We start from the raw sequence: 27,782 nt of genomic DNA, 5'->3' as shown, positions 1-27,782 counted from the left end.
TATACAGATATTGAAATCAAGTGTCAGTAATGACAGAACAGCAATATAAGACTGAAGAAAACAATCAGTAATAATGGCATATATAACTGCACTAGGAGTTGAAGAGCTAGAATCTGGAGTCTTGCGTCATTGTTTTATCTCATCATGTCTTAAGCCCAGCTTTACACTTGAATTTTCACATAAGCAAGGTTCTTCTTTTCATTTGAAAGCAGCTGCCAATAACTTCCATGTAGTCATAATTTCGTAATAGTTAACCAGCTGGGATATTCACCACACTTTTTGCTCAGGAGAAGTAGGACAGAATTGAATATTGCTCTTGCCAGATATAAGCTGCTGATAAGATATCCAGGAGGACCCTCCCCTGAATATATCGGAAAGAAACACAGGAGGTAAAAGGTGCCTTCATAGCAAGAGGAACAGAGGAGGAACAATAACTGTCTAGAAATGCTAAGGAATACCTAAGAGAAGAAGGAGAACACAGGCTGGTATTAAACTAAATAAGATAAAATGTGAGGAAAATAGCCAAGGGGAAAGCAGCAAGGCAGGTAATTCAACTGAGGTCTTGCAGCCTGCCCTGACAGCTTTGCAGAATGATGAAAGCAAATGAGCAAACAGACAAGAAGCCAAAGAGAAACCATAGCAAAGAACTATGGTAAGTGTTTTCAAAGGACTGAGTTCTGAAGTGAATACCATGAGAAAACAAAAGGTACCAAATAGCAAAGCCAACATGCAATTTTGTTCAGAAAAAGTTCAAAAAGACAGTGTAACAGAAAGAATAATAATTGTATGGGGTCTACTTAGAAGGCAGATGGGGAGTTAGAGAAAAACCATAGACCTTAATCTCTTTCAGCACACTCTGCTAATTCACAAAGATGTTGCATCGATTTGAACCATGCTCTATCTCTTCCATCTTAGGAGACAGCTCAATTTAAAGGAAATCCAAACCTTTTTATTTTTTTCAATTTCATTTCCAAAAACAATAGGCAAATACCAGAACTCTGACATGGTCATTGTTAGTGGTGAGATTTGGATAGTGAAGAACGAAAAGCGAAATATTATTTTAGATTGAGCTATGCACACAAATACACGCAGTAAAAACAGAGCAGAAATAAGTCCCTCCTCCAAGCAAATAAAGCACACCAAGTCTTGTTTTGGTGAGTAAGAATAATTGCAGAGCAGGAAAAACAAATGTAGTAATCATAGTACAATGGATGAGATACATCAGTGAAATTTGAGGCAAAACAAAAACAAACAAACAAACAAACAACAACAACAACAAACAAAAAACAAACAAAAAAACACCTCCCAACAATGCCACCAAAACATACTTTAAACAAATACCTCCAAAGGTTACTAAATGAAAAATGGACTTCACGGTGGGAGAAGGAGAAAGGATGATCTTCAGAAGGAAGAAAAGCTGTTCTGTGCTTTAGCTTGATTTTTTTTCCTTCCTTGTTTGCAAACTCTTGACATATTGCAGAGACAGATACCATGAACTCTTGTTTTCGCAAGCATAAATGACACTTAGTTTCTCTACTTGTTATGACACAATTCACAGTATTAGTTACTAGAGAGTTTATATAATTTCACTTGTTTTTGCCATGATTTAACCGAACACCATGCAACCCTTGAGCACTCTAGACACTCACCTCCAGGCAGCATGCCTGGAGCTGACAGCAACAGATACAACCACAGTAGATCACAAGTAAGACAGTAACAGAGTCTAAATGGTTCATGGGCTTTACATTAATTCATTAAAAAAAAAAAAAAAAAAAAAAAAAAGCTGGTAGCAGTGGTTCTTGTAACTAATGTAACATATTTCAATTAAGCTTTTTTAAAATGAAGATTTTTTTTTTTTTGTGCCTTTCATTGTTTTCAACATTACACTTCATCTTCCACTCCTTGAACCGTTGGTGGAGGCCTCCAGAGGTCATCTGATCCAACTCTCTGTCACAGCAAAGCCAACTTAGCACTTTGACTGCATCCATGCTCTTATCATAGCCTTCAATCAGCAAAGAATGCCGGCTGCCCGGCTATTTGGTGCTCATGTCTTCACAGCTCAGAGTCAGCACCTCCCATGCGCGCTGACAGCTTCCACACTGCACACTGTTTGTCCCGGTCTCTCCTGAGCACACGCGGAGCTGTAAGTGACTGTCAGCACCCAGGGTAACAGGTCTGGGCATGTAACCTCAAGTTGTCCGACACTACTGATACAAGGAGTACCTGGAAACGTCCGCTCATGTCTCAGAGCTTTCAACAGTGGCAAGTATTTGGAAAACTCATGCTCTTTATAACACAAAAAGTGAACGCTGACCTCGCAACCTGTGTAATTTTATTGTAACCAAGTTTTTGCATACGATTACTCTCAGAGCTTGCAGTCATCAACTTTAACCTGGCATTCACAAGCCTCTTTTTGAGTACATACTCCTCCCGTGTTTTTTCAAATGACTCCCACTTTCCGCAGAGTTGATACAGCAGTATATGAACAACGTATTCCTGCCATTTAGGTATACACCTACCTATATGCTTGTCTTGCATTTCTGGACTGCATGATTTTCCTGCGTAATTTGGTGTTACCACAGCACATTGCTAACAGAGCCAAAATAGGTCATTTTTCCTAGCAGTACTAACAAGTGAAAATCGTTCATCAACATTTAAAAATGACAGGTTGCAGTTGTTGGAGGTCACACTTTGTAATGCATTTTCACTCCAGACAGTTCTCTTTCACTGTATATCCATGGGTTACAAATACATGGAAAAACAGAGCTGTAATTCTTTTTAGGCTAATGGTAGAGACCTCCAGAAATTCAGCTGGACCCATGGGAAGAGTATTTTTAATACCTTGCATAGAGAGAAAAATCTTTCAAACCTATTTATAACTGTATTTTAATGGAAAGAAATAGCTTTTAAACTGACTTTAAAAGGGTGCATTTAAAAATAAAGTGGAACTTTATTTCTGGTCTGAAATAATAAAGTTTACACTAATGACATCTGTCTTGGAGAGAAACACCTCTTTGTGTCGAGACTAATACCAGATTGCTCGGTATCTGAATAATTTCTGGACAAAGAGGAAACACATTGTGTACATCTAACCACAATCTGCATGCCATTTCTATTTCTTAATGTGATAACATGTTCATTAAAAGAGACAGGATGTACGCAGATCAGAAATTGGCTTTAATTTGTCTGGATACTTTTATTTTTTTTTTTTAAGTGTGATGGTTTCCCATTGATCTCATTTCCTATGACGATATAATTAAAACATAAATGCAGAAATTGTCTGAGAGTAGTAGCAAAGTAGCAGTCTCAAACAAAAACTAAGGTTGGACATAATATGACCAGACAAGTTGGAAGAGACGCCAAGATGGTGCTCACACTCTCCAAACTAAAGCAAAGCCAACAGCCAAAGTAAGTTTGTACGTGTAAGACACTGAGCTATGTTTTTATGAGTTTATTTTTAGGATGTTTATTTTTAGTATGTATAGATGAAGAATTTCAAAGCAATTTAAAGAGTTAGAGACATGTTCTGTTTAAAATCAATAAACAAGTCTTCAGGTGTACACTGCATTTTGTAAGGTTCTTTCCAAAGGAATACAGAGAAATGTATTGAGAATTCTATGAAGAGTGGAGGCGTGCAATGAAAGCAGGAACCCAAGGCAAAGCAGGGCTAGTGAGAGAGCTGGTCCACCTTTTCCAGAACATAGAATGGACTCAAGCTTTAGTGAGGAACTTTCCATCACAAACTTTTGCAGACAGACATTTTTATGAAATATGCACTAGAATTAATTTTATCTTTGCTTTTTTTCAATCTACAAACAGACTAAGCTCTAACTATTGATCAACTAATAGGCCTGGTGAGTTATTGCTCAGTAATTACCTTTCAGCATGCGAAGTACTTGCCAAAGACTACAAACTTAGCTGGAATAAATGCATTAAAAGATTGCTTGTATAGTTGGTAATTCTTGGGCAACTACAAAACAAAGGTATAACGCTTAAAACATCCAGCCCCACCTAAGTCCAGATTCCATGCCATTTGAACCCTTACGATGAACTGCTTTAAGCTTATTTTAGTATTAATCGTCATATTGTCAGTAAGCATTGAAGCACCTCTTCAATCCCTCTATACGTACAGAGTCTTGTGGAAAGGGAAGTAACAGTTCAGCACAGTAAGAGGGTACATGATTACAGAAAACATTTCTGTGATCTTACTTCAGCTCTCTTCAGCATCTCCCACTTATTAAGTATCTTCATGGCAAAAACCTTATCTGCATTCTTCAGTTTTACTACTGCAACCTGGAAAAGGGAAATGAATAGATAAATAAGTTAAAATATTAAAAAGCATGTTTTAATTATTATGAAAACTTGTGGGTTTGGGGGTTTTTTCTTCAGTGTTCTGGACACTTAGCTTTACTATCCACACCACACTACACCATCACCATCAAGAAAGATTAAGATCACAACAGTACAGGATGTTTATTCTGCAAAAGTTCCAAGTCTGTTTTAAGCTTTCACTGTGTATCACACTTTCATTGTGTATCATTTTTTCTCGGTAACTGTCGATGAACAATGGTATTTCTCACCCTCACATTTCTTGCACAATCGTACTGTCATGAAACTACCACTAGCTGTATGCTTTATGTTCTTGCACTTATCCTTACAGTCCTACACAATAATTTAAACGACAGAACCATTAAGAAAAGACAACAATGTAGTAGTTTCTAAAACAAAATAAACAACATACTTTAGGTTTTAGACACAATTAGATTGTAGGTTTGCCACAGAACTTCTGCCTTCATTTCAAATAATGCACCACACTTTCTTCAAAGATATAATAAAGTATTAATTCATATTTTTCCACCTGAAGGTCAAAGAGTTCTTTATCATGCTTGTTGTTGGTGGCAGGGAAACAGTGAAATCCACATTTTCTAGAGAAGTGAAACCTAGGAAACACAGGCCCCCCCTCCTCTCATTGCTTCTGAAGCATTAGATACCATAGGTCTATGTAATAATGTATTAACGAAACCAACTGACACAGTCCTTTTCTGAGAACATTATAGCGTTGGTTAGCTATAACAAAAGCTAACATGGAGTATTTTTAGGAAAAAGGGAGGGAAGACATTTACACAAACGTGTTTTCACAGTTCAAACTTTTCTGGGTATGGAAAGCTAAGTGTCCTACCCAGAACGGCCATGAATCTGCCACAGCCTCAGAGCTGCTGATCAGAACAAGACCACACTACTACATTACTATCCCAGTTATAGGAAAGTTGAACAATCAATATATTTTAGCAACCATTTGCCAACTATCTCGTTCTGCCTCTTCCCTTTCAAACAAATCTTAAGGCTTAAGGAGATAACAGTTTATTCCTGTGTGCATCTGCTTATAAACCAACATGCTGTCACACAGATTATCATCATCTTCACCCTGCAGGCCAGTGACAAAAAAATACTGAGGATGAATCCTACATTCCCTCCACCTCTTTCATAATCAGTAAACCAGCTATGTGTGAAGACAGCGATAATAGAAAAGGAAATACAGGATCAGACAGTTTGAAGAAAGTGTCATGCAAACCGTTTACAACCATCTTCAAATGTGTCATCAGCTGCAGCAGCTTCATTAACATGGCAAAAGCGCATGTTGAAGGATTGCAATACTGAGATGTCCAAACTAAACCATATCTGAAAGTGTGCCTCTTGCTTAGCTATACATTCATAGACGAAGCAGCTGTCGCTTCCCCTATATGCAGCAATACATTATCAACCCTGTGCCTGACACTGCTGCCTTTTGGGGCCGGGACAGGGATCAAAAAAAAGGAGAGAGACAGAAAGGTACCACATCTACTTGTTTAAACTAGTTTATGAACTGAAATTTTTAAAGGCTACCTCATGCATAAAAACTGAGGTTCAAGTCCAGACTAGGGATCTCTCAAGGCACTTTTAGATTTAAAAAAAACCACAAAAACTGTTACTTTAGACTATAATCTAATTTTAATTCATAAAGAATGTCTACTCTTCTGTGCAAGGTAACCCAAGACCAAGCATCACAAGTTTCCTTAGGAGAGAAAATGAATCCTCACAGTGATACATAACCCACAATGCAATTTGAATCTTGAGTCTCCTTTTACTTCACTAGCTAAAGCTAACTTGAAACTCGTATCTGTACCGATTTCTAACGAGAAATGGCAGGAGGAGAAATCCTTAACCCTGAGACTAGTCAGAGTTCAAACTGGATCATTATCTTAGATGACAGGGACCCTCTTCTGCATGATGCAATGGGTATGGAGCTACAATATAATTCTGCCCTAAATGCCTTTGAGGGTTTTGCAACTGTTGTTGGGAAAAATTAATAGGTTGGCCCTAGAGCTGATGAGACTGCTGCTGCCCAGCATGAAAAATAAGTTGTTCCCCATCATTAACCATTGTAGTACAGGCAGCCAGAGGCATAAGATCATACATATATTTTAAGTCCAACTTCAGGATTTAATTTCTTGCCTGTAGCATACTCAGTGAAATGCTGTGTTATGCTACAAAAGATTTGGTTATTGAAAGACACAGGCTAATTGCACAGCTCTCTAAATTTGTAGTCTCCTATCCAGCATTGGCTTGGACACCACCAAAAGAGCTACAACACTGCCTCTGGTGAACAGCTGGAGCTCAGGCCTTCAACGACAACATCAAGGGCTTGTACCTTCTGTGAACGTGGCGTACTATTGAAGAGTGACTAACGAACAAGTACAGACTCAGGTTTAGCAGCTGCGTTTGCCATCAGTCAGAAGCAGTCTTTTAGTCTGTGAAAGCCATTCATGTTATTCCGTATCAATAACCACCACACACACACACACACACACAAAGATCACAAACATCATTTTTCTGCCATCACAGCATCTTTTTAGGGATGTCTCAGTGCTTCATGAAAGTACATTCTAAAACGCTTATTTCAGGACTGTGAAAAAGAAACCTGACACTTCAGCAATGAGCCCTTTGATGCAGTTTCTAATTGTAACGAAATATTCAGAAACATGATTACAGACCCAGGCAGTGTTTACATACACACACAGAGGTATATACTATGTACATAAAAGCCCAAATACACCTAGAGTGCTGTTTTGATTTCCCTTCCCCAGTGATGCTGTCAAGACAGAAGAAAGAGTAATTATTTCTGTCTAGTTACCCTGAAGTGTTTTGCTACTGGAATTTCTTAAAATTGGACTTTTAAAGGTTGGGGTTTTTAAAAATTTATATGCTCCTGTGAGCAGCCCAACAAAAAATGATTGGTATGTGCTGATGTAAACATCTTGGTTTAGTCAGATGGGTTTTTTTTCCCATTCTTCCAACAGTTTTCCATATTTCCCACAAACGGCAGCGCAGTCTGGCATGCTGTCAGACACCTTCCGCCCCAACTCCCCTACTCGTCTCTACTGTACATGTCTGCACGTTTCCTTTGCTTAAAAAGCAACAGCCTTATCAAAGAAAAAGCTAAACCAGAAGCTAATAAAATTGAAGTAAAAACAACAATAAAAGAAAATTCAGCATTGGTTGTCTTGTTCATCAAGAGAGGGCAACCCTCCAGAAACAGGCAGAAGGAATGTTACTCTTCAAAGTTTAGAAGTAACTAACTAGCTCTCAGAGCTACAAAATTCACCATCTTCAAAACATCACCAGCATAATGGCATCATATTTGCTTGCATAAGCAAGCACTGAAGCCCTGAAGTTTTCTCATTTTTTGTTAAGCAAAAACCAGAATGAAGTGAAAATTTCAGTATTAGCTAGAACCTTGAATAAGCTGCACTTTTACACTGTGCGCAGGCACCGCTAAGAGCTGTTGCCCAGTTGCTTCACCTTTCCTCCCCGCATTCTTCAACTCCCAAGTTTAAAGTCGTCTTGTTTAGAGTTGTTTGTTAAGTTTTTCAAACCACGCTGCCTGAAGCCAGCACAATGAAACACTTGATGCCCACGTTATTAATTTTACCAGGATAATCCTCCTCCTCCAAGCAAAACATCTGTGTTTTCAAAAGACAGCACTCTCTCACATAAAATGTTAAATAAGTAAATGTATGCATGAAGAGGGAAGGGGGCATGTCATTAATTTGACAAAAAGGAAACATTCGCAAACTGGCAGCAAGCAGGGTAAGGAGAAAAAGAAAACTAGGAACAATGAACTCTTACAGTTATAAGCAATAACTAGTTTAAACTACTTTTATCTCCATCAAACTTGTAAAAACAAAAAGGGAAATATTTCTTGACTATGCAAATTGGAGAAATTGAGTAGTGTAGAATCAAAATAAGAACAAGTCTGAGCCTGTGCCAAAGAAAACGTGCACTAACTTTGTAGTCTAGAGAATTTCAGAATTATGTTGATTCAGGAATCAAAAATTACTCCTCCCAGTAACCTTGGTCTCATTTAGAGTTTGCTGGAAAGAAAATACATTCTTCCAGATTTCTTAATCTGTCTCAGTAAACTACTGTAGTCCACTGAATCGTTACAAGTATTTTGCAATTTAATATTAATACAGTTTTTGGTGGCTTAAGTAGCAGTAAAATTTGGTGATCCTTTTTTCGACCTTGCTTGGATATTTATTGGTTATTTTAAAGGAAAATTATTAATTTCATAAATAGCTTGTTTTCTTAGAAAAAACATCTGTGTAGGCCTTGAAACTTGTCTTCTTTAAGCTATTAATAAAATGTAACCTATATCCTTACAAATATTATTAAGTCCTACTTTAAGAACATAAAAAACCAATCATCCTCACTGACAGCTTTCCCATCACTGAATATTTTGACAATTAAGTAGAGTCATGCTATCTTTCTCAGGTAAGGAATTAGAAAGAAACACTGTTCCTAAACTAGGAGAACTAATCAATTACACAGACTGTCCCCAGAAGATGATGGGGAAAACTTATGGTCTCACCATTCATGGGATGATTCACCACAAATAAGCTTCCTGAGAGAGAACTACAGGGTTTTTGTGGTTTAGCTGCTGGGGAGTTTGATGCCGATCTACCAGGCAAAAGTTACTTCTCTTAAAAACACAATAAGGTAGGTTTCACATATGATTCTTCTGACAAGAAAGCACCCACATCACTGATTTTTGTTACGTTTTACACAACTTGGACATTAACTCAGCTGCAACTACCACAGTAGCAGTGAGAAAAGCTGATGTTTTAAGCAGAAGTGTTTACATCAAAATGGAGAACACAACATTCTCTTTGTGGCAGAGGTTCACACTAAAGATAAACAATCCATGAGTAACTTCAGCCTTTGGTCTCTTTTATAAAGAAGCATTACCCCAGATGGAGCAAAACCAACCAAAAGTGATGAAGTAGCTAAATAAATACTACTCTCTGATTGTTATTTTTACAGTTGCCTAATGATGATATTTGCACGTAGGCATCATCAAGAGAATGTAGTGACATACACTACAGTAAAAAAATCCTGTTCCTTACACACTACCCATAGAAGTCTGCTCTTCCATAACCAGACTAATTTTCACATGATGCAAACATGCAAGCGAACTTGAAAACAGCTTTCCTCTGTCACATGCCATAGCACCTCCAGAGATACTCTCATACTGAAGGCAACTGGGGAAGGAACAAAAAAAAAAACCAAAAAACCCACAAAACCACAACACTAAAGCAATATCAAAACAACTTCCAGTTCCAAAAGCATTTAAGACATTGCTCAAAAAAAAAAAAAAAAAAAAAAAATCTTCTTTTTCTACTACTTTGGGTTTCAGTTCACACATTTTCAGGCAGTATGGAACATCTTGTGCAGAAGCTTAACATACTATCCCCACTATTTGGCTATCAAAAATTCAAGGCACTGTTTTACATTAGGTTGCTCATTCTATGTACACTATGCACATGCAACTAATGTAATTAAGAAGGGGAAGAAAGCTAGCATTTATCTTATTCAAGCTTCCTCAACCTATATAATCTGACATGTCTAGTGTAAAAACTGGTGAACAACAGCATTGTTTGATGACTTCAAATAAGAACTGGCTTAACTGGAAGCAGCAAAATGTGTATAGTTCGATAGCAGTACTTGACAACTGAAAAAGAAACTAACATTCGCTAAAGTCTTTAAAAGTAATGCAGGAAAAACATTCAAACATTTGTTAAAAATACAAAACAAAGTGACAGGAATAGAGAGTTTCTCTGTGTTCTTAGAATGTCAATATCAATATGTGGCTATTTAAGTTGCTGAAAACTACCTTCAGACTATTTAGTTATTAAAATGATGAGAAATGGCTAGATCTTTGTACCATCAGTAACTCACTGGCCTCTACCTGCTGACTAGAAAGAATTACAGTCAAGCAAATGATTTATCATCAGACAGATGAAATATGGCCTGTTAATCCATGTGAACTTACTTGCCTTCTCTCAAAATTTGAGAGACTTAAAAAGAGCTGTCAAAGAACGTATAAATCAAAACATACTTGGATCAAACGTGAGGTGGGCCTACAATGTCCATTATGCCTAAATAATGCAAAAACTCCTACATCAGTGTATTGCTATTAACTGTCTCAGTGCTGCAGATTTCGAAGAACATTATTCAAACTCCTCCTTACACCTCCTTCACATACATACCTCCCCAAAGGCTCCTCGACCAATCACCTTCAGGATTTCAAAATCTTCTTTATGTAGTCTCATCTGTTTCACTTTAGACGTAAAAGGTTTGGCTGAAACAAAGGAAAATATCAATCATTTAAAACAACAACAAAAACCACACCACACACAAAAAACCCCAACAAACAAATAAAAAAACCCCACAGCACCCAACAAGGTAACAGTAACATAAAACAGATGTAGCGAGAGCCCTGAAAAGTTCACTTTTGACAATATTAATTTCTCTGCCAAACAGCAAAACAATATCATATTCAATGAAAAATTACAATGTTGATGAATGATAACTGGTAGGGTAATATTGGCGTGGATGATGTATCATGCAATATTTTTGGAGACCACTTCTTCAAGATAGGGGATACTTAATAGTCAATTCTTGGCTTCTGGAAACAAGAACGGTTGTACTCAAGACACTATTAACACATTCAGTAGAAAGCCCCCATGTGTATAAACTTAAACTTCATTTTCCTTTTCCTTTTTCCCCTGTTTTATAATATCTTTGAAAGCAGTAAGTAAAGTAAGGTATTGTATTCCAGCCAGGTAATCCCAGTGTTCTTTGCAGTGAAACAGAATCAGGACTGTTCCCCTCTTCCAGCCCCATTTAGCATTAACAACTGATCAGTCTGGGTTCACTAATACTTGCTCTTTGCACACATGTAAAACATCCAAGTTACTGATAACACTACATCAAAAAACACATAACACAACTTTTGATAAAAAAGGAAAAAAACCCACACAAAACTTTAAATGATTAAGCAGGAAAATCAGTTCTTTAAAAAATAATTGTTTTTAAATCATGTTTAAAGCTTTACACAAATTAAATTAATTACTAAAAAGAGAAGCTTCAGAAATAAGGTTCATGAAAGTTGCTCAGAAAAGAAGGCTGCGTAACACGGTATGCAGAGGACTGGAATAAGTCTCAGAAAATGTTTAGACCAATTTCTGGCTCAAAGGCAGTAAGTCTTCCTCAATGATCCTAAACAAGCAAAATCAGACACTTCACCCACAGTTTCACACCTCTAAGACAAGGTCAGTATTTCTGTAACAGACAAGGCACTGACCATCACATACATGAATCAAGAAAGAAATAAAAACCACACATGGCAAGGCAGCCATTTGACATGGCCCACGAAAACCTTTTTAGTTTACAGTTTCATGGCACAGGGACCCACTATGGCCATTTCTGCCTATACAGGGCCTGATGGGATTAGTACAGCTTCATTTGCAGTGAACAGTTGTAACAGGCATCATATTGCAGAACAATTTGTTCAGAATAATGTTGTTAAACAAAAATGGGAATTGGTTTTCAAAAGTTCAAAAAGCAAGTGACCCTACATAATAATCAAATAATATCTATACATGTAAGAAACCCGATTTGAGTTCTCCTAGAATTTGGCATTTCGTCTTTCTAACGTTATGAACTAAAAGTGATAGTCTATCATTTTAGAATTTTTATATTAACACGCAGCATTCAAGGCACTACAAAATTCTTGTACAAAAGCCTACTGCCTCCTATTCAACCAAGCAACTTTATAAACTGAGTCAAGACACAAGATGCCTGTATTTTTGATACCTAAAATCCCCCACAAAACTTCCTTACCCTGGTCCTTAAATTAGCACTGTAAACCACGTCTGAAAAACACCACAAAAATGCAGAGTCTTGTGCTTCTCCTGTTCAGCAATGCAGCACCTCCACTAATGGCACTGCTCCAACAGATTAAATCCTTTAAAAATCTCAGAGGTTCCAAAGTCTGAACTTGGTCCATTTTTCTAAAATTCCTCAGATGCCAGGAAACAATTCTCTACCAGGAGTTACATTTGTTAGAACTACAGGAACATCGGTTTATGAATAAAAAAACCCTAGGGTTTAGGTCCAAATAGTAAAGATGCAGCCATATAACACTGAGATTTTCACTTTAATGATATTTTTACTTTACATTTATAATTATTTTCATATATATATTTAATAATATAATCAAAATACAGGTTTAATACTATATTTAAAATACTTTAAAACCATAATTTAAACAGAAGTATATTACTCAAGTTTGCAGATTCCCCAAGCTTTCAATTAATCTTTTATACCCTAAAATAAAGGTTTTGCAATAGAAAAAATTAAGTGACAACAACACATATTGCCTTACTGGGAGAGCCTCAGCTATAATGTGCCAAATTATTTAATACGAATACTAACACTACTGAACAAATTAAAACAAGCCATTAGAGGCTTTTAACTTGAAAACAACTGATTGAAAACAAACGTGTAGTTCTCAACTTCAACATTTTTTGACCATTATAGGCCTGGCTAGAGTACAAGGCAAAATATCTTGTTAACAAGCAACAGCATAGCTGTTTAAACCACAAAACTCTTCCTTACTTTATATTGTAAGGAAAGGCCTGTCATTCTTTAATTATTACATTTTGGAATCTTCCAGGGTTCCCATAGGGACACCGGAAAAATAAACATCATTATAACTACTTCAGTAAAATATGGCTGACAAAAATAGGTTTGGATTAAGTCTAATGATTTGTAGTATCTGTGTTAGTGGAAAAGTTTGTAAACCCTTCTTTTTAATTTTTTTATCACCTCTAGCAACAGACATGTCAATGTATAGCCAAGCAGTTTTATGAAGAGAAGACACAGTCCAAGAAGAAAAAAAAAAAAAGAAAAGCCCTAGGAATGTGCTCCAAATAGCTTGTTCCAAAAAAGGTCAATTTGCTTTATCATCAGTGTTGTTTGTCTGCTGTGCAAACATCTGCTGTTCTTGTGGCAACAGCAATCCTAAGTAGAGAAAACTTGGCCTGGCCACGGGCCTTGGACGGCATCTCTTCAGACAGCCGCTGTGTGCATCCAGCTTTCCAGACTATGAGGTTAACAGGCAGACTTTCTGCAACCAGATTGGCAATGTCACATGGGCTGTTATAAAGACAGCAAACTCTAAGGTCAAGGAACAGTCTTCAAAGTGCTCAAAGGGGTCCTTGCAATGCAGCTCTGTTAAAAGACACAGGTACATAGGCCTCCCCTGTTCACATCCCATCCCCCTTAACAGAATTAAGTGAACAGAAAACAACACCCTCTTTTTCAGTAGGAGCCACAGTTTCCTTGATTGCTTACACCAGAGCGACACATCGTCTTTGCAGCTTTTTGAGTGCAAAAGGCAGTATGGGCATTTCCTTTGGTATTTCAATGAACCTACAGAAATACACAGAGGCACAGCTGTTTTTTCCCAAGCAGACACCCCTTTTCAAGGCTGCTAGCCATGTGTGATACAGCTTAGGGACCCGCAGTTTGCTGTGCCAAACCGAATTGTTCCTCCCCAAACCAGAGGGTAAGTGTGGGCAGCACATCCCCTGGCTCCTCCTGGATTTTCAACTCAGCAGGAACTGAAGTTCATGGTATAAAACTTTCAGATTTGCTAGTATGTTCTCTGTGGCCACAAGCCTGCAAGTCATACACAGAGTCTATGCAGGAGGCTACTCTGAAAAATATTGTATGTTGCTATTATATTAATTACCCTGGAGAAGATGGATAGATAAGACTTTACCTATAAAAACTGTTCTACAAAAACACTGGCCACCCCACCTGGTCAATACTTCCAATCTCAGTCTGCCTGGGAAAACTGCACCACCACCCTCTTGGCAAGATTCCTGGCACTTACTCATAAATTACACACATCAAGAAAAAACAATCTCCGAATTCACCCTCAGGGGCAACCAATCTGCTGACCTAGTAACTTAAATCGGTTTCTCAAACCAGGTGAACCTGTCATGGCCATTTCTTCAACTTAAGTCTCTATGGGTTTTTGCTCACATTTTATGCTCTAGCCATTCATTCCACTTATGCTTATAATACATTCGAACAACAACAAAATCAGTAAAAGGAGAATTTTAGATGTGTTTGGTATTTAGATTTTTTTTTTCAGGTGAGATTTGACTAGACCTTCACCTGAAGTAACATGTTAAGCACACAGAAAAAACAGCAGGACTCAAGCTGCCAAGCCAGGCATACAAGGGAGTGTATGTTCTATTCCCTGGCCCTGAAAAGGGAAGGTTTTATTACAAATACAACTGTCCAGCACAAGTGAGGCAAAACAATGGGTTCTCCAGTAGCAACACTGAGCTTCAACAGGATGTTTATCATATTAATGGAGGAAGCAGTTAGTAGCATTACTTACAGCATGTTTAATCCCAAGTGGTTTAATTTTATAACTCTTGGAGATAAAAGTCCATCTCCTGAAGAGCTGACACACGGAGGACAGTGACATGGTTGATAACCCAGTACAGGTTAGTACTGCGATTATACACGTGGTACCAAACAACATCAAAATAATTAAACAGCAGTATTGAATGCTTTATTTGCAAAGTCAGTCTCATGTTCCTGCACTGGTCTCTCTCTGAAGAGCTTGGGGCAGGGTGAGCCCTAAAATTGAGATATTTCAGGGCTAACCCACCGGCTGGGAAAGAGGAGCTGGTGGCTCCTTTGTCCTCCCTCACCTGCCGGTGCCCCCTTTCCTCCCCAGCAAAGCACTGGAGCAAATATGGGCTGAAATTAAACCCAAATGAGATGAAGATCACATTGACTGTTCAAAGTGTGTGCTGCAGACCTGGAAGCAGCAACCAAAAATGGGTCCCCACAATTCATTTAAATAGAAAACAGAACAGGACAGTGTTTAGGAACTCCTCTTGTTGCCTTACTAATGGCATAGTTGCTTTTTGGATAAACAGGCTGGTTAACTCTGCTCAGATGGAAGATTGCATCCTCAACTGGCAGGTTTCAGTAAGATACCTGTGTCTTAATTCCCAAAGGAATTACAAAATGCACTTCCTTTGTGATCCACGGACCACACAGCAAACTCAGCCTTCTGCCTGCTGCAGTGTTCCACGTAAAACACCATGTCAAGCCAAAGATATAGAAATTAAAAGCTGTATCCACCAGAATTGTCAACAGCAATGGTATTAAGTTCATTGTGAGGGAAATAGATTGGAAAAGAAAACGACCACCCCAGGAAAATAGCTGCTCATCATTTCAAGACAAAGCCCCCTTTCCTTAACTAGTTAAAAATAATTTTTAAAACATACATAGAGCTTTCCCATGAAGAGGAGAAAAACCACAGAACCTAAGAGATTGTCACTTCACTGAATACCAGAAGGCTCTCCAATTATTCCTAATGCTGTCCTTGGAAGAAAGAAGAAAAAAAAAAAAAAAAAAAAAAGGAAAGAAAAAACCAACACCCAACCACTCAACCAAAATAATACAGATAGCTTTGTTTTTAAAAGCGTTCTGCAGCTTTGAAATTTCTGCTAAATTCCTGAAAGAAATTTAACAAATGTTTTTACTTTACAGGCTCAGTCCAAATCCAAAGTATTTATTTTCCACTGGCTTCTATCAGCTGTGATTATGAAATGTGTAAATAGCATTTTTGAGTTAAGACAGACTATAACTGGAGGTTTCAAAAAACTCCAGAAAGGAGGTGTGAGAGAATACTCCTTCAAAAATAAACAGTATTTCTCAAAGCAAAGGAGAAGTAATTGACAATCAGCAAGGCAAAGCTGCTTAAAGCCTAATTAATTGAGAGGAGACGGAAAAGAAATCTCTCCTCTCCTCTCCACCCACCTAAGACTGGCAAAATAGCACCAGAAAGCTTTGCTGCAGTTTCTGCCAACTCTCTGGAGGAAACCAGGGGCAAAACACTGTAGCTGACAGCAACAGCAGCTGAACCACAGAACATTAGTTAAGGCAACATAAAAAATATAAGCCACAAATACTCTTCTCAGTTTTAACACTTAAGCTTCAGTTTTCATTCCCTCGGAACATTTTTAGCATGTTTCTCCTGATGAACAGTTAAGTGCCAACATCTGTAAGTACAAGTTAAGAATCTGGCATTTTCCAAGAATGAGAAGCATGCCCACAAATTCCTGTGCTATGGTATAGACAGACACAATATACTCTATATCCTGTTCACCTTGGGGGAAAAAAAAAGTAATCTGTTTTCATCTAGGTCAAGTGGAGACCATCCAGCCACCTTTGGCTACAGCTACCACAAAAGATTCTTCAACAGGAACTTCAAAATCAGAGAGAGAAATAAAATATCTTTCCCAAACATGCAAGAGCAGTTCTGTTTTTTCCCTCCCCAGACTCAGATGAAAAATAATCCCTGCATTCATGAAACACCCACTGCAAATCTGGGCAACACTTCCATACCACATCAGGATATGGCCATTATTTTTTTTATATTACCATTCCTTCTCATCACAAGAAATTCAGTAAACCGCCCTATGTTTAAATATTATTATACTAGCAGCAAAGCGAAATATTGAACTTAATTCATCCTGCTGTGCACTGGAATTCTAATGCAATTCTTGTGGCGCAGTCAGTAAAATCTTTACTATAGGACTCCTACTCCACCTAGTAAAGAGGGTAGAAATGCTCTGGGAGTAAATCAAAAGCAGACAGAATAAAAGTTTTGTGATATTTAAATATCCTGAAAGACTAACAAAGGAGAAAGGTGGTCTAATGCTTAGAAAGCAGAATGCTGCTTAGACTCCATCTCTCATGCTGCCACAGAGCTGGAGACAAGTCAATTAAAAATCACACTTCTGACATTCAAGCTCAAACGTCACATTCCTCAACACTCGACATGTAGCTCAATATGCCAGTATTTGACTGCCAAAAAATGCTGGAAGTTCAAGTGTAAATAAAATCAGTAAGACCTGTGTTTAGAATTACTAAATGTTCTGAAAAAATCAAAATAAACCAGGCATCAAGAATGTATACTTTAAGTAAAATTCTTAGTCTCTCAATGAATTACTTTTTATTATGTAAACTAGAGATATCACTATCTAATCTGATTAGGCTCTATTTGTGAAAGATTGTGTTGGTGAATATCAGAGTAAAAATATCTAATATTATGCAATAAACAAAGACCATGCAACCACACAGCAAATTTCAAGGAGAGAGGTGAAAAACACTCCACTCTAAAGAGCAGGTACTTTGTGACCACAAGGGAAGCCTGCCATATGTACTCTCTCAAGAAAGTTGTGGAAGCATCATTAATTCTGTCACTTCCTTTGTTTTGCATTGATGGTTTTGAACCCTGAAGAATTGTTCAATACATATTATATTTATAAATCAAACAATCCTTTCATTTAAAAAATAAACATTAATCCTCTCTAGAAATTCTGCTATATACTGTAATAATACAGAAGTGTTTTACCAGAAGAAAGCTCACAACTTTGGTTCACCAAACACAGGCATCTAGTACATGATTCCCATAGATTAAAGGACCAGTGCAACAAGGTTGCTGCTCACTGCCTGGACCAGCACTAATGAAGCAAGCCCCTGCTCGGTTTCCCAGATATTTCACAGAACTTTAAGTGTTTCCTGTTCCATTTCTGAAGCTAGAGAAAGAAGGATTATAAGGAACACTCAAATGCCTGTCTAATATCACAGCCTGCCTTATGCCCCCTTCTCATGCCTCTCACAAAGATGTAATGCATTTCACCTCTTTCCTGCTGTGACTCTTCGTCCCAATACTCTTCTTGTCAACTACTCAGTCCTAACCTCTCCCACATGACTCTCCACCCAGTACCACTCTGCCCTGTCAACACACAGCTTTACCACCACACCAGAAGGTTTCTGCCCACAGCCCCCCTCAGTTTTCTCTACATCCACACCTCGCCTGCTCACTGTATCAGTTTGTTCATGTCTACCCCCAGCCCACTGCCCTGCTGGTCACAGAAGCCACCAACTGAGCAAAGTTCTGCTAGTTCTCTAATTTCTAACTTTTCAAACTCTGCTCCACCCACCTGGAGTCTCTCTTCCGAAGTCCCAGTTGCAGCAACGATGCCGTGCCACCATCCTTTCCCAAATTCCCTGATGCATTTCCTTTCTCCTTTTACCATCATTACTCTTGAGTGTCCTTTGCTTTTAATTAAATTGTGACTAACAAACAAGGCCTTGAGCTACACAAGTTCAGCCTGCCTTCCCTTTACTTGACAATTCTAATTAGGGAAACAGTTTTTACAGTCATCAACATAAAGCAAATATACTGAGGTCAGACATCTTATTTTTTGCTGATACTGAGTTTCATTACACAGAATCACAGAATGTTAGGGATTGGAAGGGACCTCGTCCAATCCCCCTGCTGGAGCAGGAACACCCAGATGAGGTTACACAGGAAGGTGTCCAGGTGGGTTTTGAATGTCTCCAGAGAAGGAGACTCCACAACCCTCCTGGGCAGCCTGTTCCAGTGTTCTGTGACCCTCACTGTGAAGAAGTTTCTTCTCATATTTAAGCGGAACCTCCTGTGTGCCAGTTTGTACCCACTGCCCCTTGTCTTATCATTGGTTGTCACCGAGAAGAACCTGGCTCCATCCTCGTGACACTCACCCTTTACGCATTTATAAACATTAATGAGGTCACCCCTCAGTCTTCTCCAAGCTAAAGAGACCCAGCTCCCTCAGCCTTTCCTCATAAGGGAGGAAAGTGGAGCCCCAGCTCCACTCCCTTCATCATCTTTGTTGCCCTGCGTTGGACTCTCTCCAGCAGTTCCCTGTCCTTCTGGAAATGAGGGGCCCAGAACTGGACACAATATTCCAGGTGTGGCCTCACCAGGGCAGAGTAGAGGGGAAGGAGAACCTCTCTCGACCTACTGACCACCCCCCTTCTAATACACCCCAGGATGCCATTGGCCTTCCTGGCCACAAGGGCACAGTGCTGGCTCATGGTCATCCTGCTGTCCACCAGGACCCCCAGGTCCCTTTCCCCTACGCTGCTCTCTAACATGTAATTCCCTAACTTATACTGGTACCTGGGGTTGTTCCTGCCCAGATGCAAGACTCTACACTTGCCCTTGTTATATTTCATTAAATTTCTCCCTGCCCAACTCTCCAGCCTGTCCAGGTCCCACTGGATGGCAGCACAGCCTTCTGGCGTGTCAGCCACTCCTCCCAGCTTGGTGTCATCAGCAAACTTGCTGACAGTGCACTCTAGTCCCTCATCCAAGTCGTTGATGAATATATTGAATAATATTGGCCCCAGTACTGACCCCTGAGGCACTCCACTAGATACAGGCCTCCAACTGGACTCTGCCCCATTGACCACGACTCTCTGGCTTCTTTCCTTCAGCCAGTTTGCAGTCCACCTCACTACCCGAGCATCCAGACCACACTTCCTCAGTTTAGCAGTGAGGATGCTGTGAGAGACTGTGTCAAAGGCTTTACTGAAGTCACAATAGACCATTACACCTTACAAGAGCAACTAACATAATTCATTTTCACTTCTGAGGAGAGGAAAAGCTGTAAAAGCTCTGTAAAACTGAAAGCACTTTTAAACTCTCTTAATTAGTTAAAGGATATGATCTAAACCAGAAGTAGGAGTAGTAGTAGGAGTACGTAGGAGTAGTTACATTTATACAGTCCTAAAATTACATTCGGCCCTTTGAAGGCAAATGTGAGGCTGATGCAGCCCCCGGTGAAAATGAGTTTGACACCCCTGCTCTAAACCTTGTGAGACGGGGGGTGAGCAGGCTTTCTACAAACTCTCCTCCTCTAAAATGACTCTTGTGTGTGTAGCCATGTATTCTTAGCATATACTTACACTTACAACTTGTCAAAATGCACACCTGTCAAGTCTCACACAGCACATGTGAGTCCTGTCTCTCACTCCTCCATCACGGTGCCTTTACCCTCAAATTCACTGCTCATCGTTGCAGATGCTTCCCAGCGAGCCAGAGAGCCTCAGAGCAGAAGGCTGGTAAGGCAGCCCAGCTCCAGCAGAAGGCCAGTTCTTCACAGGCAAGCACCCACCATATGAACTGACATATCATGTAACAAAATACCTTGTTACCTCCTTAAAAGCACGGCATAAACATGCTCATAAGCACTTCATCTACAGCAAGTTTTACCGGCGCTTGTTTATATTTGCACTGCAACAGATCTCGAAAGGCCCAGTCAGGGCTGGAGAACTCTGGGCGGTGAATATCGTACAAATGCACACAATTACACTCCTAATTCTGCCTTTATGATCTATACCTGGCATTAAATTGAAGTTCAAACATTAAAATAAAGTTGAAAAATTCGTAAAAGCAAGAATTACTTTGCTATAACCAATATCATATGGGAATATTAAAAAATATAATGAGAACTTAAAACTGTGAGAAGGAATTTTGCCTAGGTTAAAATAATACATTTTCCAGACATATTTTTGATTTTAACTACTCATTGTCATTAGATACATTTTTTAAAGAGCATTTGTGATCCAAATAAATAAAAAGTGAGTTTTGAGCACTGCTTGCATTAATTTTACACTGTCTGATATATCCTACAGGTTACTCTGAAATTAGTAAAAATTAGAAAATAGACTGTATTGTCCTTCATTAATACATCACAGTGAAACGATGCTGAGCATTAAGCCACTTTAAGTGCAATGAAAAACAAAGATACACTACTGCAGTCTCTACAACTGCTTTTTACTCAAATTTCAAGTTCCCGGTCACAATACAAGAAAACAAAACACCCTTCCTATGGCCACAGAAATTTTTCCACCTCCACAGCTTAAGCTTCCACTCCACACGTACCTCACACCATTTTAATGACTATTATTTCTGCTGTAAGAACTGCAAACTACTGATTTCCTTGATCCTTGTATTAAAGCTGGGCAACGTAATAGAACATGTTCATTATTGCCTGGTTCTTTTGCATTGACAAAATGATAGAAAGACAGTAATTCTAAAAAATGTAACATTAAAGTCATGTTTCAAGGACTCTTCTTAGTTTTGCTACCTTTTAGCAAATTATGACTTTAACAATAGTCCTTTTCTAAACTAACAGCACTCCTTAAAGATCTTCAAAGATCCTAGAACTTAAGCACTCTGAGTTACTTTAAAAGTAACATAATTAAAATCAAAAAACAATTAGTCATTTGAAAGTTCAGCACCATTAGATTATAAATTGCCTATAATAAACTTAATTTGGCCCACTTGAGAATAAAGACCATATCATAACGCTTAAGCATCTAATGGTGCACCAGATCCGGCACTCTATTTCTCAACTACAATCATCTTCACTTTCTTCCTGATTAAGTGATCACTGGAAAATAATGCTGATTAAGATATTTTTATTTTGACCGCATTTCACCTCATGGTAATTTTAATCGTTCAATCTTCAGTGCAGTTGAATCACTAAAACCTATTACTACTTCAAAACAATTCCTGTTAACATAAATCAAACTTTCAACAGAATCTTGATTTGGAAGATGACAAATGTATTTCCCAACACCTATAGCTACCCTACGGCGTACATTTTCTATGAGCAGTAAGTTCCTACATAAACCACACACGCCTGTGCACACGCACACACACGTAAGAGATTCTTGCACCACAGACCTCTTTGCTTTGATCCACACCTTCTTTGTATCATCAAGGATGCAATAAAGAATAATTCTGGAACCCAGTGCAGTGATGGAACAAATTCTTTACGAAACCAAAGAGAAACTTTAACTTGTTCTTTATTCAGTTTCTCTGTTCACTTTTTAGGTCCCCTTATGCTTGTTACCTAAACATAAAAAGGTTTTCAAACCACCTTTTAAGGACATATTGTTTCAAATTAATCCTTCACAGTTCCTAATGAATCAGTACATCTGAACCAACTTTTGTGCTACTGAGCACATAATTTATTTCAGTATCACAGTCGATGATGAGTTAGAAGTAAGAGAGACCTCAAAACCATAACACATTTACATGCACGTATTTGCAGGGCCGAGCCTCAATTAAGAGTCTTTTTCGATTTTTACTCCCTATATTTGTATTGCTGTATGCCTGTTACGATAGGCTACATGGATTAAAGGGTCTGCTTATTGCTACATTGATAAAAGGCAATTTTTCTATGATAACACAGTAATTTTTTAACAAGACACAATTATTTGGTTTTATTCATCAGCTTAAGATAAAAATAAGAGGTAGTAAGTGAAATTAGCATTTTGCCTGTAAGCAAAGGATTAAGTATTGTGGTTTCAAACTATAAACTAATCAAAGAGAATAATTAATATCAATACAAACTATTCTTCATCTTCAAATTCTATACCTTTTTTTCAAAAATTTGTATGTTTTTCCCAAATGTGGACAGGAGAGGTGGTCTTGTATGCATCCAGTGCACTGGAGAAGTATTTTGCATGTTGTGATACTAAATGCAGAAAATATTCACTAAGTTCTAAAAATTCTTTGGATGCTTGTACACAAGTTTTATCTCAAAGTTTTGTTTACTAGAAATTTGAAAGGAAAAGCCATGGCAAGACATAGCACACACAAACAAGTCTGAGATAAGTAATGGGATAATAAGGAAGGTGGGCACATTTTCAGAAGAGCACAGAACACAAATTCATTCGTTTATATACAAACACAGCAGTTTTCAAGAGAGTACTCATTTAAATACCTCAATAAAGCAAATGTACTTCAGTAGTAGATAACATACACAAATTTTAGTATAGTGCTTATACTTTTTAAAATATTATCAACCTAGATACTTCATATAAATATTTAAAGACAAATGGCACTCTAATACAAATGGATTCCAGTTACAGGTAATAAAACATTTTGAAAATATAAGTCATAATTAAGTCATAAGCAAAATGAATGCTAGGAATTCATTACCTTTCACTCTGGAATTATTTTATAGAAGGTTTGTTCTATGAAAAAAAGTACTTGTAAGGAAGTCAATTCATAGCTCACTTTTCCAAATGTCACCTTGTTCCACAGATCACAAAAGAGAAAGTTAAGTAGATTGCAGTAAAATGCAAGCAAACATAAACATTTATTTTTAGTATACACAATTTATGTTCCATATTATATGACTAAACCCATTTTGCTAATTAATTTATCATCTTTCCCTGTTCAGCAAGAGTCCCCAGTTCATGACACAACTTCTTCCTGTAGACTAGTCCATGTTCTTAAGCAACATATTAAATTAGTGCAAGCTTAAAAACAATGTGAAAGAAAATCTGAAGTCCCAATCCTACAAATTCTTAACACTTATCTGTATGAAAACTTTACTAGAATGCTATCAATAAAATGAAGTTTAGTCGTAATGAAGCATCAAATGTATATTTGGAATTAGTTATATTTGGAAGTATGGGTCACAAGTGTGCCCATCTGTATAATTGCCAAACAGAGCTTGTTACTTTTAAACTCTTCTTGACAAATGGGTCAAGTCCTGGATCCAACCTAGATCACTTACATAGTAACACCCTACACACCGTAACCATTCTGAAAACCATGACAGTTGTTAATGTTTCCCTTCCCACACCCTGAATATTGTTATTTTCTGATCTCAAATCCTTAGTAAAGCAAGGCAACTCCTACCTTTATTAACACCTACTTTTAGATCGTTACTCTGTGTTTACTCAGAACTTACCACAAACCCTTCCTGTCGGTTTTAATTCAAGTTTCACAGCATTGCTCAAAAAAAACCCCGAACTTTAATTTGTTTCTCTTTTTCAAATTCTCTAGCTACATCTCAGCAAATAAAACTCATTACTGAAACTAAATATAATATTCTTAGGCCTGTATTATGTCAAATGTAAGGGAAAATCTAGCATTCATATGCAACACATGCAAGAAATCAAAATGCATTTCCCCCAACAATTCAGATTCAACTTATTCACTATTCATACCTTTCCATGCCTATCTATACGCTGCCAATTTTTTTACTCTACATTGATACTTCTTTCCACCCAAATCTTTCTCTATTTATCATAAAAACACAGCAGTTGACTGACTGATTAAATATTCTCAGTTTATCTCAAAGTGCATTCAAAAAACATCTTATAATAAGAAATGCACACCTGGAAAAACTGAATTCAGTCCGGATACAGTAACTACTGCAAGCAACTTGAGCAATACTCGTTCAGAGGAAATGGGCTGCTTATCTAACTGCCTAAATGGAAAGGACTCTTTCATACAATAAGGTATTTTGGGATTACTTTCTTGTTATTTTTTTCAAATAATGGTGGCGCAAAAATTAATATTTTTACATACAGCAGCAAACAGAAGGCTGGTATTTACAATAGTCATTGTGTACATTTTTTACAGCTAGTCCATAAAAAGCAAACAAACCAGAAGTGCAGAACACAGTCCTTATAAGGAATTGTAAGAGAGGTGGTATTCAGAAATGTTTGGTTTTCATCCTCTAGATTTACAATTGCTCCCAGATAGACTTGGTTTTATTTTGAAATTAATAGTTTTGACTAAGCATCATCACCACCAACAAATCCCTTTGTACGCATAAATGTACTTGAATTACTGTCAGGAGAGTGACACAGAGGTGAAAGAAGCAAGGCTCCCACAGTCCAGGCGCATGTCTGCATCCTGGTCTCTTCGTAACTTCTACCCATCGCTTGACTTGAACTAGACTGGGCTAAGCAGAAGATGTTTCCAAGAGAATTCACTTTTTGCATGCTCTGCAGAAGCAGGTGGGTGGCAGGAGAGACTCCTAAACCCACGCAGCCTCCAAGAGCATCCCCTCGCTTCTGAATCCCAGGGCAACACCCTGGGAACCAGCCGGAGGGCTGGGACCAGACATCTGCCCGCACAGCTGCTGTAATTGCAACAAAACCTTTAACTCGGGGACTCCAGTCAGCCACAAGGCACAATTAACAGGAAACCAAGCTTTGTTAGTCACTTCTGCTCATAAAATTACTGCTGGGAGTTTGTTGTTTTTCTGTTTTCTGGGGTTTTCCTAATCAAGAGCCTGTGTCAAGACTCCTAGCGTAACCAGCAGAATACAACTGCTTGAGAGATTATTAGTCCCTCCAGCTCTTCTAGCAAACAGATATCTCTAAAAAATAAATTTAAAATAGACAAATGTTTTGCATAAAGTTTGGGCAACTCCAAGGTTAACAACTTCTCTGATTTACTACTTCTTTTGACACAAATATGGAAAAGATGGTTAACAGGAAAGTGAGATCTCACTCTATGAAGCTGAGAAACCTTTCTCTAGAAACCTGACATGCACAGAATATTTATCCTAGGCAATTATTTAATACACATTAAGTTGGGAAATGGGTTTTCAAGATGTCTTGGGCCAAAATCCTCAGAAAGATGCAAACATTTAACTTCAATTTAAATCAACAGGACACCTGTGACTACATAACTGTCAACCCTGATGCAAACCGCCAACTTCAGACATGACAGATTTACAGAGTTGTGAAATTTCTTTGCATTAACAAGGGCTCATTACAAAAGAAAGGAAAAGAAAGGACACTTCAGAAAATGAGGATACTCACTTGCATATTAGAAAGACGTCTATAAAAAAGGGACTAATGAACATACACAACACCCTCAACCTCCTCACCCCTCATTTTGTTTGTATTTCATTGCAGATTTTACTTATTTACAGAGATGGGTAAACCAAACTAATGATAGGGAGCACCTTGATATGATGCACCACCAGAAATGTTCAAAACATTTATTTTCTTGCTTTAAATTGTGCTTGTTTCCTGATTCAATGAAACAGGTATTTATGTACATTTAACTACAAAGGCCTCACCTTCCAATGACAATGCAACTTTAACTTCATATATAAAATACATCATACATTTGAGAGAGAGAGTTTAGTGGTTTATGTTAACAATTACTACTTCTTCATATCTTGCTTATATAAAGTTACTCTGAGGGAAGTTTAAAATCAAATTAATTTCCTATAGCTGCTTCTTAGTATTCCAAGTAAATCCCTCATAATCTTTCCAACAAACACCTGCTTACACACCTAACTTACAATGAAGTTGTTGGGAGCTTGAATATCGAACTTCATCCAACACCAAACTTTCTCAGATGACTTACACTACTCTTGCAAAAGGTTCTTTCTACTGGAGTCAGTTACTGCATGTTCTAGTAATTATGAGTTTTCCCTAGTTGGGATTTCGCCCCAGCCAGTGTTTTCTGCATAAGCCAACAGTGCAGCGCATCCCCTTTATGTACCAACCTACAACGGGCTGATATCAACCGCAGAGACCAATTTTACTGCTTGGTACTTTATAAATTTAAAATAATGAACCACTTATTACTATTTCAAGTGTCAACAGAATCTCTAGCTCAACACAACTGCTGATTTAAATCAACTACTACTGCATGTGAGAAAACGCATTTGGTTTAACCCAACATTAGTATTCGATTTAATTCATGCTGAAAGATGGTAGCACCAATATTCATCACAGCATATAAGCTGCACAGACTAAATTTTGACCCATATTGTGTTAAAGTACTTCTTTACTATCCTCAGGATAGATGGGTGCCTTCATCTTAAAGTCCTTCTAAGCTCAAGAAGAATTCAACTTGAACTCAAGAAACAGTGTCTGTCAGTAGCCTGGGCTGCTAGTCATCAAAAGACAGTGACCGCTTTAGCTTTCCCTCACTCTCAGCAGTTGGCAGTACAGCTTGCCTGGGCTCCATCTGTCAAGATAAGAACCACTCATGCTGTAGTATTTTCCCCATTTACACATATTTTTATCACATTTTAGAACAAATGTGAATTTAGTGTTTGTGAAAGTTACTGGACTGACAAGTACTAGCTGACTGAAATCATGGTAGGGCAGGTTTTCCCACAATTTACTGACCAACATGCTTTATCTGAGGAACACAAGATAAAGGCGTTTCAACTTTTTTGGCTCAATCAAATCACAAATATCTCTGCTGATACTAATAAAAATACTAAATAAACAAGAAAATGCATTAGATACACTTCAATCGGCAAGGTCTAATGAAATTTACTCCCAAGGGCTTGAGGAAGTAGACAAAGTAATTTCTGATGCAGTAGAGATTCTATTCAAGAACACATAGAGAATGAACATAGCTCCAGCAGATCTAAGATGTGCAAAAAAATGAATTTTCTTTTTTGTAAAATCTAAATTCCATGTCCACATAAACCTCCTGAAAAAATCTGTCCTGCAGCCTAGAAGTACCATGGACGAATTCAAGCTTGACATACGAGTGCCACTGCAGGAGACCAACAAGTTACTGAAATCAGCAGGCTGAATCACTAAAAAAATATACACTCTCCAGCTTTAATGTCAATCTATTAATTTCCAATAATGTACTGTAAGGAATAGTGGGTGGGCTGACATTTGCTTGTTGTTAGCTGAATCCCAGTAAGTGAACAGGCTGCTGCACT

The 27,782-nt window shown here is 38.0% G+C and overlaps 1 protein-coding gene across 9 annotated transcripts in view; it reads right to left on the bottom strand.

Moving 5' to 3' along the window:
* CDC42BPA (CDC42 binding protein kinase alpha) overlaps window positions 1-27,782 on the bottom strand; it is a 198,037-nt gene that overhangs the window by 127,493 nt on the left and 42,762 nt on the right. For all 9 annotated transcript variants that reach the window (XM_082049753.1, XM_082049755.1, XM_082049754.1 and 6 more), the window contains exons 3-4: window positions 10,587-10,678; window positions 4,210-4,293 (exon numbers count right to left, since the gene is read on the bottom strand). In XM_082049753.1, coding sequence (XP_081905879.1) covers window positions 4,210-4,293; window positions 10,587-10,678 — 176 coding nt within the window. The remainder of the gene's footprint in view (window positions 1-4,209; window positions 4,294-10,586; window positions 10,679-27,782) is intronic.

The sequence above is a fragment of the Streptopelia decaocto genome (genome assembly GCF_964273445.1).
Source record: "Streptopelia decaocto genome assembly, chromosome: 3".
Taxonomy (NCBI): domain Eukaryota; kingdom Metazoa; phylum Chordata; class Aves; order Columbiformes; family Columbidae; genus Streptopelia; species Streptopelia decaocto.
The sequence above is the reverse complement of the archived record's forward strand: the minus strand, read 5'-3'. Positions and strand labels throughout refer to the sequence as shown.